We start from the raw sequence: 17,026 nt of genomic DNA, 5'->3' as shown, positions 1-17,026 counted from the left end.
TGTCCTGTTGATCAAGGCATCTTTCTCAAATGGTGTTGCAATGTTTTGAATGTATGTAATGTATTTTGAATTATGCGAGGAAGGCTTTGTGTTTTCTTCATATTTCTGATATTACTTCCTCCCTTGGTATAATAGCTGTCTCCACATTTGTAGATCAAACATATTTCATTATTTTTCAATATATTTTCTTGCACCTAAAGTAGAACAATACATTTATCACTCCTTTGTTCTCTTTCCACAATAGGCAGGGTTTGGTATTTGCTACAGAAGCTATTAAGCATTTTTAAAAGACTTACAGCAAACCTTTAATTTCTACTCTATACTTTAGTCCCAGAGCCTTTTGGAGGAGCAATTATCATTGGTCAGGAATCCATTACCTACCACAATGGGGAAAAATACCTTGCAATAGCCCCTCCAATTATCAAGGTAAGCACATTCAATATCCTAATTTATTGTGACGGATTAAAATGAATATTGCACATTAAATTTAGTATAAAATACACTGGGATTTGCGTTTGTAGAATTAATATTTACAGACTCTTCCTTTTCAATCAGCAAAGTACCATTGTTTGCCATAACCGGGTTGATGTGAATGGGTCACGTTATCTGCTGGGGGACATCGAGGGCCGGCTATTCATGCTTTTGTTGGAGAAAGAGGAGCAGATGGATGGGACCGTTACTCTGAAAGATCTTCGAGTAGAGCTGCTTGGGGAGGTAAGAGACGATGACGCTGTACTTTTGACTTCCCTTGGTGTAATTGAGGATGGGTGGATTCCTATTATTTCTGGTTAATCTATTCGTAATATATTTATATTGTCTCTATCGTTCTCTCTCAGACTTCCATCTCTGAATGTCTAACATACCTTGATAATGGAGTAGTGTTTGTGGGTTCAAGGCTTGGAGACTCTCAGCTAGTGAAGGTAACAAATCATGGAGGGCTCTTGAGAATGGCTGTTTTTCATTGTTTTTATTTTATTTCAGTTGTTTCTTCATAACAGGCGTTCTTATCATTTCAGCTGTGCTACTATATCTCCCTTTCCCCCTTCCCTCTCTGTCCTTTCTGAATTATCACCTCAACGTCTACAATACATCTAGGAAAACCATAATGTTGAAGCTTTATAAACACTACATTGTAATCTATATGTGTTCTTAATGCATTTGTGTTGTTTATCCATATAATCTTGCCTTTTAAAGATTGCTATTAAAGGGACACTATAGGCACTGTGACTGCTTCCTGGCGGTAATATATGGAGTATGCTGGTACCATACTTCCTTAGAATGTTAAACCATTTTACTATTTTAATTCTATACACAAGTCCCCAGCAGCAGTCCTCTCTGTGCTGCTCAGGGTAATTAGGGAGCATTAGCCTGAGCAGCAATGTGTGTCTGTGACTGGTTAATAATCCAGGTGATTGCATTACGCCTATCACAGCGCCCACTCCAGGTATGAATCGATATGGCTAAAAGGAAATGTGTAATCTCTGCATTAGCCTGAGCAGCAATGTGTGTCTGTGACTGGTTAATAATCCAGGTGATTGCATTCCGCCTATCACAGCGCCCACTCCAGGTATGAATCGATATGGCTAGAAGGAAATGTGTAATCTCTGCATTAACCTGAGCAGCAATGTGTGTCTGTGACTGGCTGATAATCCAGGTGATTGCATTCCGCCTATCACAGCGCCCACTCCAGGTATGAATCGATATGGCTAGAAGGAAATGTGTAATCTCTGCATTAGCCTGAGCAGCAATGTGTGTCTGTGACTGGCTGATAATCCAGGTGATTGCATTCCGCCTATCACAGCGCCCACTCCAGGTATGAATCGATATGGCTAGAAGGAAATGTGTAATCTCTGCATTAGCCTGAGCAGCAATGTGTGTCTGTGACTGGCTGTGCATGTTCATCAGAATAAAACCAAAGACAAACTTTAGTTAAGTAAATTCTATAATGCTGTACATGATCTATTCGTGTTGCCTGCACCATCTATAGAATTGTAATACTTGTCTGGAGCTGACTGTCATTAATACTGGTCCAATTTGAACATTTTATTTGTTTCCCGTAAATGTACATTTTACACATTGTAATGTAGTAGTTCCATATTTCCGTTCCTTCCTTTCTGTCCATTGCTCTCTTTTTGTTTCACATAATAGTATTACATTTCCTTCCTCCTTCTCTGCAGCTTACTGCTGAAAGCAATGAACAGGGCTCCTATGTGATGGCTATGGAAACCTTCACTAACCTGGGCCCCATTGTAGACATGTGTGTGGTGGATCTGGAAAGACAGGGGCAAGGGCAGGTGTGGTGAATCTCATTTATTTACAATTTTCTGCGTAGTCTCCCATGCAGGCTTCACCAACTTTCTTCTCCCGCCTCTTTCACAGCTGGTGACCTGTTCTGGGGCATTTAAAGAGGGTTCTCTACGAATCATTAGGAATGGCATTGGAATCCATGAGCATGCCAGCATTGACTTACCAGGCATTAAAGGTGATTATGGGATTAAGGAATAGTCCTAATGTAATGATCTATTTGGATTAAATCGAAGATTGCTTAATATGTTCTGGAATATTTTTTTAAAGGTATCATTAATAGTTCAATCCGTTAAAGGAACCCTCTGAGCACCAGAACAACTTTCTAAAAATCTCTAAACCGGAAAGCTCTTGCAGAATCAGGCAGTGGCAGAGCTGACGCTCTCATTCAATCAGTGAATCTCCATTCATAAAACTGACTCAAAAAGAAATGTAACGGGGGGCGTTGCTTGAACGCCGAGCTGAGCAGATGCACGTGAGCACAGCTCCTGCTCTGAAAGCCACAAACAACGGCGAAACGGCACAATACAACCCAGAAAAGCACAAAACGGGTGACCACACGACTGGCAAAGAGGAGCTGGTCACTCTGATGCCACGCAAGCGATTTTTAATGCCGGATCGCCGAGATCAGCAAATGAGGCCTAGCATGACATGCAGCCTGAATGCCGGGGGAGGTGGCCGATCTCCCGACATGGGGTCCGCACAGCTCTCCTGTCTCCCCGTTACCCCTCCCTATGGACCGGTGGGGGATATCCCGGTCCACACCTGGGACTCACACCTACGTGCCACAAAAGACTATGTTGTCCAGAAGGGAGTCGCACGAAGCGCCCAGGATGGCTGCCATGCAAACCTCTCAGCAGACAAACGAGGACCCAGAGCTCCAGCGGTGGAGAAAACAATTTGAGCTCCGGTTCGAGCGAATCTGCCAAGCCTTCTGGAGGCGCCTACAACTCAGACCTCCCTACCAAGCCTCACCCACCATGGAGAACAAAGCAGCAGCCCGTCCAACCAGCTCTGGACGGGAGGCCCATACAAGGGCGAGCATACTAAACTCCTCAGCAGCCGGAAGGCCCTCCGCACACAACGGAGCTCCGGGACCGAGGCTCACCATGATAGCAGCCACAACCGGCTGAACAAAGCGACTACGCCTCAATCTCACCCCACTCTGATAGGCATAAAGCAGAGGAAGACTGGGCTTAAGCCACAAGCGGCACGGCAGAGGGCAAGGCGGAGGCCCTGCACAGACACGAGGCGGAGGCCCTGCCCTGCTTCCTGTACATCTCGCAGCACACATGGGCCACAATTCCCCAAGGGAAACACCCTCCCTTACCAAACGCTCCGACGGATAACCCTCACCCTCCACAAGCGACGGAACTCTTACAGAAGCTCCAGAGAACAAGCCTGCTCTGTAACCACACGAGAGACTTCTGCGATGGGAGAAGGGAACTGCTCCAAAGCGGGAGGCCGAGAAGGCATAGTAAAGCAGGACTCTTGTAATCCATATCGCAGGGCCAGCTGGCAAGTAGTAAAGGACACTGTCATAATCCTAGGAGCCATGTTGTGAGGGAGTCTTCGAACCAGGCACAACAGAGTCTAATTGTTCGCAATATACACTTGATTACCCAGGGATACTCCTATGCATTTACCGCTAAGCCAAGCGTCAGCTAACCGTGAAACAATGTAAAGCATAGCCAGATACCAAGCTTAGTCAGCATGCCTATTACAGGGGTCAGCTTTTCAATGCTGAATATTGTTTTCATTTCTTAACCATGTACTTACATTTAAGCAGTTAGTTTACAAGCACAACCTAAGTTTTATGCTAACTCAAGTTATTACTGTTATTATTATAATGGCAAAAGTTACACTTGTACATGATTATGACTGCCATTACGCATAATCTCTCACTGCTGACCATACGTATGCATCTTGTTTAAAACAAAAAATGTGCAAATCAATCCTGTCATGATAATATGTGCTTTCATATGCCTGATTGTGCTATCGTGGCACCACAGACCTGTTTGTTAACCATATTGCACATAAAAAAAAAGAAAGAAACGTAACTCTTTTAAGCCAATTTTGATAATGGGTATTCAGACTGGTCTCAGATGATCAGCAGTGCTGCCCTCCGATTCTGTAAGATGTTTCCGTTTAGAGATTTTAGAACTCAAAAGGGCAGAGAGGCCAGGAGATTTACAGCTGGAAAAAAGACTTTGAGTTTAAAACATTCGAGAACGGTGTAACCTGTTAAGGTGAGCCAGGGACATCCTAGCACATAACAACATAATTTTGTTGACGTTGTTAGGGTGTCTAAACTGTTCCTTTAATGTTTATCATTAGTTTTCCATGTAACTGTCTTTATTTTGTGTTTATTTACCAGGTCTCTGGCCTCTACGAGTGGCAGCCAACCGTGAGACCGATGACACTCTTGTTTTGTCGTTTGTTGGACAGACTAGGTCAGTACATTTTACTGTTTTTTAAATAAATGTAACTGTCCCTATCACGTCATATGCTGACGGTCTCTCTTTTGCAGAGTCCTGACGCTTTCAGGGGAAGAAGTGGAAGAGACAGACCTTGCTGGTTTTGTAGATGATCAACAGACATTTTTCTGTGGAAATGTGGCCCATCAGCAGCTCATTCAGGTAATCCGGAATACTTAAGGCATTTCTTGCACTGAACTCTTGTGCTTACTTCCAATTCCAGCAATGTTCTTTGTTTCCCAGTCACCTGTGTATTGGGATTATATTCTAAACTCATGCACATATTTCCCTTTTTACATTCAAGATGCAGCAGGGATAAACATATTAATATTAATTGGCCCTGGAATATCAGGTAATGTGATTAAATATGTGCATATAGAGCAGAGAGTATAAATATAGGTGTATGCGTTTTAAATAATATGTAATGCACTTAGCCACTGGTTTTCTTTTTGAAAAATTACTACGGGCATGGTTCTATGTATTCACATTTTCATGCTTCTGCACTTTCTCTTTTCACAGATCACATCAGCCTCCGTAAGACTTGTATCCCAGGACCCTCAAAGCTTAGTGAGTGAGTGGAAAGAGCCACAAGGACGAAAGGTCAGCGTCTGCTCCTGCAACAGCCGCCAGGTGCTACTTGCTGTGGGGAGAGTACTCTATTACTTGGAAATTCACCCTGGGGAGCTGAGACAGATGGGGTAATTGTTTAATGCTGAATTTGAAGATAAATGGTGATTGATTTTATACATATTGATAAATAATGGTTGTCACCATGGTAAATTAGTGTATTCCTTGTTAATGTTATGAACCTGTTACATGTCACAGCTGCACTGAGATGGAACATGAAGTTGCCTGTTTAGATGTCACCCCACTGGCAGGCGGCGATGCCCTGTCTACTTTGTGCGCCATTGGCCTCTGGACTGACATCTCTGCACGAATCCTGAGCCTTCCAAGCTTCCAGCTGCTGCATAAGGAGATGCTGGGTGGAGGTAATGCATGTTTCTGCAGGCTGAGGTCTTCATCCTCAGAAAAGTTAAATACAGATTAATGAGCTGTATTTCAATGAGTTTTCCTCTTTTTTGTTTCTCTCTCTCTCTCTAAATTATGCTCTTCTTTTAGAGATCATCCCTCGTTCAATCCTTATGACGTCATTTGAGAGCAGTCACTACCTGCTGTGTGCGCTCGGAGATGGTGCTCTCTTCTATTTTGGTCTCAATACAGAAACAGGTGAGTGTGGCAGGATGAAGGGTTATGTTATATTTTCCAATGGCATACATTTATTAATCTCCACTTAGACTTGCATATTATACCTTCATTTGTAATTATTTATAAACTAATTTAAAGGATTGGAGAAGATCTTGCCATTTTAATAAATCACTTGAAATGCAGAAAATCCTCACTATTTAGAAACATTCTAAACCAGGTCTCTTATTCCACGTTTGTATTGAAGTACTTTAGAATAGTTAGGGCAAAGGTTGTTGTTTCCTCTTAGCTCTCACGTTGCACCTGTTAGAGACTTACAGGTGTCTCGTTGCAGTAGGGCCGTGTTTGTGGATTTTGCATGACATTGTCTTTGATTTAGAGTTTGTCATTTTTCCTTGTGCAGGTCTTCTAAGTGACAGAAAGAAGGTGACTCTGGGAACACAACCCACTGTGCTTAGGACGTTTCGCTCTCTGTCCACAACCAATGTTTTTGCCTGTTCTGATCGACCCACAGTTATCTACAGCAGCAACCACAAGCTGGTCTTCTCCAATGTCAACCTGAAAGAGGTCAATTATATGTGTCCATTAAACTCTGAGGGTTACCCAGACAGGTGAGCCATGATTTGGATTTGGTTAGGTGCCTGTGAACCCCTTCAGCTAGGTTATAGATTGCAAAAAAAAATAGTTTATTCTTTCATCACACAATTTATTTATTTTAATCTTTTTTATTTGTATTATTTATGTATTTTGGCAAACTTAATTTTGACTCCTCCTTTTAACTGACTACTCTTTATAAACATGTAGCAGTAAAGCAAGGGTTGCATAAACATACACAAAAATATAATACAAATGTAAATTCAGATTGGTTATACTTGTTTCTCATTGCAACTGGTGCAATCTTCCATACTCTTACATGTAAATCTCTGAACCTATAGTAATGCCAAGTTTAGCTTTACTTGGGAAAAAAAATTCTACTTTGGAGAAAATAGTAGAGGCTTGGCAGACAGGACTCGGTATCTTTATCAATGGGCTGTTAAAGGGTAGAAGATACAAAATTTGTTGTAGTTAATCAGAAAGCAGCTGCATCGGTGAGAATGCTCTTTATTAGTTAATGGGTTTCTCCAAGCATCTTTACTTCTTCAGAGATTTGAAGTGGTCATGGTGCCTGGAGTCTGTGAGAGCAGTGTTTCGCTGTTTAGCTAAGCAGCATATACAGACAGACTTTTTTTTTTTTTTTTTTTTTGTAAATATATTTTTATTGGTTATCTTTAATTTTTCAGTTTTGAACAGGTCATAAGAAAACTTCGGCAAGGACACGCAGGTCCCATTAATGTTGCATATTAACTATCGCAGTGGAAAAAAATGCTGGTCTTGTAGACATACATTGGTGACACGCAGGTCACATTTTAATGCAAGTAGCTTTTACGTGTTGTACTCGCAGGTCCTATGATATATAAACAGTGGGTAGTACCCTCACATGATATATAAAATAAGCGTGGACACGCAGGTCCCATTTCACCCAGGATTAATGACCGTAGCAAGAGGTAGTGTTCACTTTCGTGTTTCATAGTTGTTCGCAGGTCTCTCCTTGGTGCAATTATATGGTGGGCCCGCAGGTCCCCGAGCTCTTTAGACGCGGGCATGTACTACCCTCCAGTGTTTTGTGTAGCCGTCTTTTGCGTTAGCATTTACATGTTGGACTCGCAGGTCCCAGAACTCTTTTAGAAGTGGGCATATGATATTTTCAGTGTGTTGTGAGGGGGGGGGGAGGGGGTTTGGGGTGCGCAGTACTAGTCACGGTTGTCAAGTCCGTCTGGTATAGTCTCTAAGTCTAGGTTAGTGGTAGAGTCTGTCGCTGTAGTGGGGATGATCCCTTGGGACCAGATCTCCATGTACGCTTTGGTGGCATTAACTGCCACCATATGTAGCTCATCTGTCACCCTGGGGACTGTCATTTGGGTGAACCATGTCTGGAGTGGGGGGAATTCTCTCCTGTTTCCAGTATTTGGGTATAGCCTATTTGGCTATGTGCAGAATTCTTTGTTAGTGGGTACATTTGTACTATGTTTACGTAGTCACATCATTCAATAGCGGTGAAAAGTATTAACATGTATGGGACACGCAGGTCACGAAAGAGGTCTCATTTATTGAGGCACGCAGGCCTCCATTTCTCTAAATAAACAGTATGGTAGATTCGCAGGTCTCCATTAGTTAGGCATCTTATATTTGTAAGGGTTGCGCAGTCCCCTATTGGTTGCTCAGAGGATGGTTATAGAGACTAGTTTTAAAACCTTGCTGTGTACAGGTGTCTGATAGTGTCGGTATTTACAGGTAAGGTTGGCTCTGATTCGTCGTAGAAATGCGTTTGAAGGGTAGAGTAAGATGTGTGGCTCCTTTCAGGAGTAAATGGTGAGGGATGAAGGATGGGTGGGGGAGGGGGGTCACTGTCCTGGGTTCTCCTGTGTGTGAGGTTTGGGACTGACTTGAGCATTCTAGCTGTCATCTGCTGTGTCCTTGTGTGTTGTGGCCCTTTGGCATCTTTGCTGTCGTATGGGTCCGCGCTCAAGCTGGGTGCCGTCTATTCCGGTGTCGGGTAGTAGGGCTTTATGTCGTCCTCCCTTTGGGCCCGGTATTTGGTGTTTTTAATGTCGGCCCCAGTCACGGAGTTTGTCTGTGAACCCGGCTCCCGCCGTTGTCAGAATCCAGTGTGTCCATGTGTCAAGGTATTGTTGTGTTCTGTCCGTAGATTTCATGTGTATGTCTTCCGTCTCCCTCAGGGCCTCCATTTGTGTGAACCACTTGTCTAGTGTAGGTGCGTCCTTGCTCTTCCAGTGTTGTGGGATGAGCTCTTTTGCTACATTAAGTATCCTAATAGTAATTGATCTTTTGTTTCTATTACTTGGTGTGGTAGTGTGGTGGTGGAGCATTGCAGCAGGATCAAAGGGGAGTGGCTGGTCCGTGAATATCTTTAGCATTTTGTGTATCCCCTGCCAAAAGGGTTGTATCTCTGCGCACTCCCACCAAATGTGTAGGAACGTCCCCGGCCCTACCCCGCATCTCCAGCACTGTGCTAGGTGGTCTGGGTATATTTTGTGTAAGACGTCTGGGGTGCGGTACCAGAGCGTGAGTAGCTTGTATGCTGTTTCTTGGTGTTTGCTGGATACCGCGCAGTGGTTTGTTAACAAGCACATTTTATCCCATTCCCCTTCGCTAAAGCTGCGGTTCAGGGCCGTCTCCCAGTTTCCTTTGAACCTGGGCACCTCCGTTGGGATTTGCATCTGTAGTGAGGTTTATAGGGTGGATACTCCGTGGGGGAGGGGTTCTGGATCGAGACACAGTTGTTCAAACCCCGTGGGGACACGCTTTAGTGCTTGGCCCTGGGGGAGGGATACAGACAGAGTTTAACGTCTTTGCTGCCAGAGTTGGAGTTACATCATTGGGCTGTCATTAGCCAGCTCAGAACTCGACCCAGAAAGTCTTCCAGTTTAGGGACAGTAATGCGGAATTTTGGAAATTTATACCAAGTTCTGAGTGTGATAATTCAGGGTACCTGTACAAGCTGGCCGTAGTATTAGGCTTCATACTGTCATTATTTTTTATTTTATTTAAACTAACATTTTATTGAGGTAATTTTGAGAATACAGCAAGGCGTACAATTTATCCCCAAACAAAATGGCAAAGTGATTCGTAAATTGCGTGAAGTTGATCAATGTCAGTGACTTATTCAGGACAGAATAAAGTGTAATGCAGAGGATGGAAAACGAGCCTTGTTTTATTGCAGCATTTAGTAAATGCATTTTTAGCCAGTGTTTATATTTCACTGAAGGTTTAGAAGAAAGGAGACGACCACAAATCTTTCCAGTATTGCTATATAACCCATTGCACACCAGATAGAGGATCCTAAAGCTTAACAGTCTGCAATGTAAGTTTTATGTTTGTGTAATTGTTACATTTTTTAATGTATATTGTTTTCTCCACCCTGCTATCTGACACAGCTTGGCTTTGGCAAATAACAGCACCTTAACTATTGGAACAATTGATGAAATCCAGAAGCTTCACATCCGCACAGTGCCGCTTTTCGAGTCTCCAAGGTATGCATGGGGGAATAGCGAGTGTCCTATAGGGAGGGGCGTGTTCTTGACATTGGTGTTTCTCAAATCAGTCCTCAGGGACCACTCGCAGTCCTGACTTCAAAGATTATTAACTTGGGGCCCAGTATGGATTTTAATTAAACTTGGGCCACAGTGGTTCTGGTTTGAGAGACACCAGAAGCAAGAAATCATATTCAAGATTTGACATGTGTTTTTACTGCAGGAAAATCTGCTACCAAGAAGTTTCCCAGTGCTTTGGAGTGCTGTCCAGTCGTACTGAGGTACAAGATGCAAGTGGAGGTAGCTCTCCTCTCCGGCCTAGTGCCAGCACACAGGTTAGTTTTTCAAACCTTTTTAATGGGCCATTAAAGTAGTGTGAAATGATGTCTCAAGCATTTACTTTCCCTTTAATGTGAGAAAACCAACAGCCTTATTTTTATGGTGACTATTACTCCATTTGGTTCCGTGTTGATGGCTCTTTCCCTTCGTATTTAACAGGCACTTTCTAGTAGTGTGAGCTGCAGTAAGTTGTTCTCTGGGAGCACATCTCCCCATGAAACTTCATTTGGCGAAGAAGTTGAAGTTCACAATCTGCTCATCATTGATCAGCACACGTTTGAGGGTAATTGGGATCAAAGTTAAATTGTTGTAATTTGTGGAAGGTAGATTGGCAGATTTATAACCATTAAAATGTTTCATTTAGGACTGGCTGTGAGAAATTTATTTTAGAATGCTGAATTCACATAAACCAGGGCTGTCTCCAGACACTGTGACTCCATTACTCTCCTCATACAGTGACCCTGAACAATGGGGCTCTGTCTTGAGGTATACAAAGACCCTCAACATGGGGTTCACTCCAGACACAGTCACTGGAAGAAGAAAGAGATGTTACTTCTGAGATCATTGTGCAGCCTAGAAGCTAAATAACCGCTAGCCATGAGTGCAACTTTACCCTTAAAAATAAATAAATCACTTTTTCTAATGTGTTTACCTTTTTAGTATTGTATGCCAGACAGCCATTGCATAACCTGGCATTCAGTGTATTAGTACAATGTACAGTACACTTTTTCTATTTTTCTATTTTTTTATATTATTATTATTTGGGCAATGGAGTGTCCCTTTAAGGTAAATGCATGCATGGAACCTCTTGGGAAGATGTTGGTTCCAGTTCCCAGAAGTGCATCGAGACAAGTGTGTTTAAAATCTAACTGCACACTACAAAAACTCATACAAATGGGGCTGTCTCTGCTGCTTCAACGTAGAAAAATGATTGGGCCATCTCTGGTGGGATCCTGTGACCCAGAATAGGGAAGCTAAAGGTGATTCAGAAAACCAGACCAATGTTGCTGACTCCTGACACAGTAACTCTGTTCAGTGGGGCACTTCTGACAAACTGTGACCCTGGAAATGGCTTGGTTTTATTCCTGGTGTTTTACAGTCTACTTTCTGGACGTCTTACATCACAGGGAATGTTACTGTGTATAGTGCAGTAGCGGCTTTGTGGAATCTTGGTTATTTTTTTCAATCTCATTCTCTGTCAATTGCTCTTTTATTTCTTCTCAGTCTTGCACACACATCAGTTCCTGCAGAATGAATACACTCTGAGTTTGGTGTCCTGCAAGCTCGGGAAGGATCCAAACACGTACTTTCTGGTGGGAACGGCCATGGTTTACCCAGATGAGGCAGAGCCAAAACAAGGAAGAATTGTAGTTTTCCAGTACTGTGATGGTAGGTGTGATCAGGAGAGATATGTAAAATGTATACAGGATTTAGTGCATAAATTTTAAATACATTTATAGATTCTGAGGCATCACTTACCATGGTGTAGGACTGTGCATGGACTCGTATATCACACTTTGTTATTCTCTTTTAGATTGTAAGTGTTTGGATTGGGTATTTAAAACCCCACTGTGTCAGTCTGTTTTCTATGTGTTACATTCATTATTATACTATTTGCTAACTGAGTACTGCAGATGTAGCTTATCTCCAAATTTAGGGTTTGCATACCCTATGCCCTCTGTAAACATATGGTGTTTTAGAACTAGAAGACAGAATGGGCAACTTGCATGCCTACTTTAAACATTAAACCTACAACCCCTTTGTTTACCACATTGCCAAACTGACCTGGAGTATGAATATTTATTTTACATGTGAGGTCAGGTTGGTATTACCGTGGTGACATTTTGTTTTTGTACCGTGTCTTCCATAATTTACACACTCCTTTATGCAAATATCCCTAGTAAGTAACTGTGCATATCTCTCCCTAATAAGTAACTGTGCATATCCCATTCAGGTAAGCTGCAGACTGTGGCTGAGAAAGAAGTTAAGGGAGCAGTGTACTCTATGGTAGAGTTTAACGGGAAACTGCTGGCCAGCATCAACAGCACGGTAAGCTTTTGGAGTACAAGTGGTATGGAAATTAGGTGGTTCTGCAAGCCATCTGTAATATTTATTTTTTTGTGTACAGGTGCGACTGTACGAATGGACGGCTGAAAAAGAGCTGCGCACAGAATGCAATCACTACAACAATATCATGGCGCTCTATCTGAAAACTAAGGGTGACTTCATTTTGGTGGGAGACCTGATGCGCTCTGTGTTGCTGCTTGCGTATAAGCCAATGGAAGGAAATTTTGAAGAGGTAGGAAGTGTGAGGAATCTGAGACATAAGCTGATTGTATTTCTGCAGTTTAGTAAAACCTAGCGAATAACTGTAGGAATAGAACCAGGACATAATTAAATGGTTTAGTTCCCACTGAGCTTTGTTTAATTAGTATAACGTGTATATATGCCCTGATATTTCTTGATTAATGATGATACTGAATCTACCTGCAGATTGCACGAGATTTTAACCCAAACTGGATGAGTGCCGTGGAGATTTTAGATGATGATAACTTCCTGGGAGCTGAGAATGCATTTAATTTATTTGTATGTCAGAAAGACAGGTAATAATTGTGGCTCGTTCTGGGGGTTTGCATTGCAGCTTTTCAATTTACCCCCCACTCACTGAATCCTTTTTTCGATTAGTGCTTAAAGGGCTCTTTTACTTTTAAAATGTCTGCTATCTTGAAATTCTGAAAGCATTGTTTAACCCCTTAAGGACCAAACTTCGGGAATAAAATGGAATCATGACATGTTACACATGTCATGTGTCCTTAAGGGGTTAAAGGAACGCTAAAGTCACCAGAGAACATGCAGTGTTTACATCACTGCCTAGTAACACCTCCAGTGGCAGTCACTCAGAAAGCCACTAGAGGTACTTCCTATTTCAGTGCTGCTTTTATCTCCAATCTAAGGCCAGGGACCTGAACATCTAGTCCAACACTATAGTGTTCCTTTAAATATCTTTGAATAAGTTATGCTTTCTTCTATTTTACAGTGGGTTGCTATGTCTGGAGCAATATTTATTATATCATTGAGGTTAAAACCTGTTACAAGTGAAAAGTAAATTACATTTTTGTATTGGGATAATTATGGTCTTAAAAATAGCTGTTTTCCATCGATTACAATCTCTTTTGTGTAGATGCAAAAATTATTTGTAAAGACTGGATACGCTAATATATAAAGATTATAATTTATATGTGTTGAAGGAGATTAACGGTGTTTTAATTTTTCCTCCCATTACAAAAATCTTTAGTGCTGCTACGACAGATGAGGAGCGCCAACACCTGCAGGAGGTTGGACTCTTCCACTTGGGGGAATTTGTGAACGTTTTCTGCCATGGATCCCTAGTGATGCAAAATATTGGGGAGACCTCTCCCCCTACCCAGGGTTCAGTTCTCTTTGGGACTGTTAACGGCATGATTGGTGAGACCATCAAGGAGATTTCAGGTTTCCTTTATTTTCTTCTTTTATTTTTTCAGCTATTCCTAGCTAACTGTGTTTTTACTTTTAGGGCTTGTGACTTCGGTCTCCGAGAGCTGGTACAACCTCCTCCTAGATGTGCAGAACAGACTTAACAAAGTTATCAAAAGTGTTGGCAAAATAGAACACTCTTTATATCCTTTAAATTATGAGAGATTACTGTATATCCAAACAGAACACAGAGTAACTAGGGAAACACTTAAACTAACAAAAGCGTAAACAATATCTGATAAACTCCAGGCAGGTATGATCAATTCCTAGAAATACTGTTACATAATTTAACATAATTCCATCTTCTTAAAATCTACCAGAGATGGCCCTGGTTTATTCACTAAATTGTGAATTTTAACATTTTGGCTACAACAGATAAAATCATAACATATCTGACTTTCTTCCAATTTTGCTTTACTGGCCTAAACCTTTAATTCTTCTTTGAATTCCCAGAAATTCACACTTTTAATGCTGTTATGGATAATATTCTGCAAAAATGATAACTAATGAAGTGGTTAATGTTTGTCATAGAAACTCTGACAGGGCAAGGCATTCCACATGCATTTTACAATGCGATCTGGATATATGTACATAGATACATATAGCATTTAATACGTCTCACATTTTCTGTGTGTTTCCTGATGAGTTGGCAAATAGTGAGGTATTTAAATAATTACTGCTACTCTTAGCAGCTCGTCGCAGAGTAGATTTAATATCATATTTATCCTGTTCTAAGGAAGAAAGTATTACAATTAGTGTTATTAAAAGGGTGTGTTTAATAAGGGGTTAAAAAGCAGATTAATGCTTCTGATAATCTGGAACAGTGCTGATATGTTGAATTACATTAACATGTTTCACTCGGGTGATTTTTTTTTTTTTTGTATGTTGGTTTTTTTTTATTATTTTATGTTCCTTCCCTCTCCCTTTGAGTTAGAAAAGTAATTGACTGAAAGGAACAATAACTTCATTGTGCTTTACTATCATGATCTGTACAACTGCAATTTATGTATGTTTGTGTAGTCGTGCAATTGGGTGTGTACATATACCCTTCTTGAAGCACAGGAAGCCAATAGAAAGTCGAACAATTAACCGACATATAAATGCTCTGTAGTATAGCCTATATCAGCTTAGTTCTTTAGAACAGCCCTTATATTCCGCATGTGACAGATGTCTGCTTTGTTTCTGCAAGAGCTACATCTGATTTTGCAAATGTTTACGGAGATAGAACAGTCTATTGTTTACACTGTAGTCCGGTAATATGAATGAATGTTCTTAACCCCTTAACGCCGTTACGGCGTTCTATGCCGTCGCGGCTTTAAAGGGCTTTAAAGCCGTTGCGGCGGCATAGAACGCCGTAACGGCTGAAGCCCCCAGGAGGTAAGATTTACTTACCTCCGCCGCGATCCTCTTCTGGGGGTCTGCCTGAGAGCCCAGGCAGCCCCCCTCCGGCAAATGAGGCCCCCGGGGGCCATGTGATCGCTCTCAAAGAGCGATCACATGGCCCCCTATAGCTGGCTATGGATCTGCCAGCAGGGGGACTGTCTAAAATATTAGAGAGTCCCCCTGCTGGTAGGTAGTGTAAAAAAAAAATTAAATACACATGTTAAAATAAAATACAAGTATTTATATATATATAATATATGTATATATATTATATATATAATATATATACATATTATATATATGTAACGTCATACGTAATGTATTTTAATATTAATATTAGTATATATATTAGTATTAAAATACACTTAGAATGACGTTACAAATATAATATGTATATATATATTATATATAATAGATCTACATATATATTATATATATACGTATAATTACAATAATAAATAAATACAATAATAAAATAAATAAATAAAATATTGAAAGAAAATTTAAAATAAATTATATATTCATATGTAATTTCATTCTAACTGTATTTTGTTATTAATATATATATATATTGGAAACAGAATACACTTAGAATGACATTCTATATATATCTATCTATATATAAAATACAAATAACCGCAAATATATATAGATAGATAAATACATATAATTACATGAAAGATTACATTAGTATACACGTAGAATTTAAATACCTATAAATGCATATATATTAAAATTCTACGTGTATATTTAAGTAATTTTTTAACATAATTATGTCATTTAATTAATTAAAATTTGATTGACATGCCTGACAACACAGGGAGAAAGTGCAGAGAATTTAATTCGCAAGCACTATATTTGACCCTGTAACTCTCCAAAACACCATAAAACCTGTATATAGGGGGTACTGTTTTACTCTGGAGACTTCGCTGAACTCAAATATTAGTGTTTCAAACTGGTAAATTGTATTACAACGATGATATTTTAAGTAAAAGTGACGTTTTTTGCATTTTTTACAAACAAACGGCACTTTTATGGACTATATTATTGTTGTAATATGTTTTACTGTTTTAAAACACTAATATTTGTGTTTAGTGAAGTCTCCCAAGAATAACAGTACCCCCCATGTACAGGTTTTATGGTGTTTTGGAAAGTTAGAGAGTCACATATAAGGCTCGCATTTCATTTTTTTGACATTGAAATTTGCCAGATTGGTTATGTTGCCTTTGAGACCGTATGGTAGCCCAGGAATAAGAATTACCCCCATGATGGCATACCATTTGCAAAAGTAGACAACCCAAGGTATTGCAAATGGGGTATGTCCAGTCATTTTTAGTAGCCACTTAGTCACAAACACTGGCCAAATATTAGTTTTTTGCTTTTTTCACACAGAAACAAATATGAACGCTAACTTTGGCCAGTGTTTGTGACTAAGTGGCTACTAAAAAAGACTAAACATACCCCACGTTCAATACCTTGGGTTGTCTACTTTTTCAAATGGTATGCCGTTATGGGGGTAATTCTCATTCCTGGGCTACCACACCGTCTCAAAGGTAACATTACTAATCTGGCAAATTTCAATTTGAAAATGGAACGTTCTATATTTGACCCTGTAACTTTCCAAAACACCATAAAACCTGTTAATGGGGGGTACTGTTGTACTCGTGAGACATCGCTGATTACAAATATGTGCATTTTGTTGCAGTAAAACCTAAC

The 17,026-nt window shown here is 40.6% G+C and overlaps 1 protein-coding gene across 1 annotated transcript in view; it reads left to right on the top strand.

Annotated features, from left to right (window-relative positions):
- The window catches only part of DDB1 (damage specific DNA binding protein 1), a 50,103-nt gene that overhangs the window by 23,598 nt on the left and 9,479 nt on the right, over positions 1–17,026 (top strand). The window contains exons 5-24 of the mRNA XM_063437899.1: positions 329–426; positions 556–714; positions 837–920; positions 2,178–2,294; positions 2,380–2,482; positions 4,682–4,757; positions 4,835–4,943; positions 5,301–5,479; positions 5,607–5,770; positions 5,901–6,008; positions 6,388–6,595; positions 9,980–10,075; positions 10,299–10,410; positions 10,574–10,697; positions 11,639–11,803; positions 12,369–12,463; positions 12,543–12,713; positions 12,908–13,017; positions 13,710–13,879; positions 13,968–14,070. Of these exons, the coding sequence (XP_063293969.1) occupies positions 329–426; positions 556–714; positions 837–920; positions 2,178–2,294; positions 2,380–2,482; positions 4,682–4,757; positions 4,835–4,943; positions 5,301–5,479; positions 5,607–5,770; positions 5,901–6,008; positions 6,388–6,595; positions 9,980–10,075; positions 10,299–10,410; positions 10,574–10,697; positions 11,639–11,803; positions 12,369–12,463; positions 12,543–12,713; positions 12,908–13,017; positions 13,710–13,879; positions 13,968–14,070 (2,551 nt within the window). The remainder of the gene's footprint in view (positions 1–328; positions 427–555; positions 715–836; positions 921–2,177; positions 2,295–2,379; positions 2,483–4,681; positions 4,758–4,834; positions 4,944–5,300; positions 5,480–5,606; positions 5,771–5,900; positions 6,009–6,387; positions 6,596–9,979; positions 10,076–10,298; positions 10,411–10,573; positions 10,698–11,638; positions 11,804–12,368; positions 12,464–12,542; positions 12,714–12,907; positions 13,018–13,709; positions 13,880–13,967; positions 14,071–17,026) is intronic.

The sequence above is a fragment of the Pelobates fuscus genome, chromosome 12, assembly GCF_036172605.1.
Source record: "Pelobates fuscus isolate aPelFus1 chromosome 12, aPelFus1.pri, whole genome shotgun sequence".
NCBI lineage: Eukaryota > Metazoa > Chordata > Amphibia > Anura > Pelobatidae > Pelobates > Pelobates fuscus.
The sequence above is the reverse complement of the archived record's forward strand: the minus strand, read 5'-3'. Positions and strand labels throughout refer to the sequence as shown.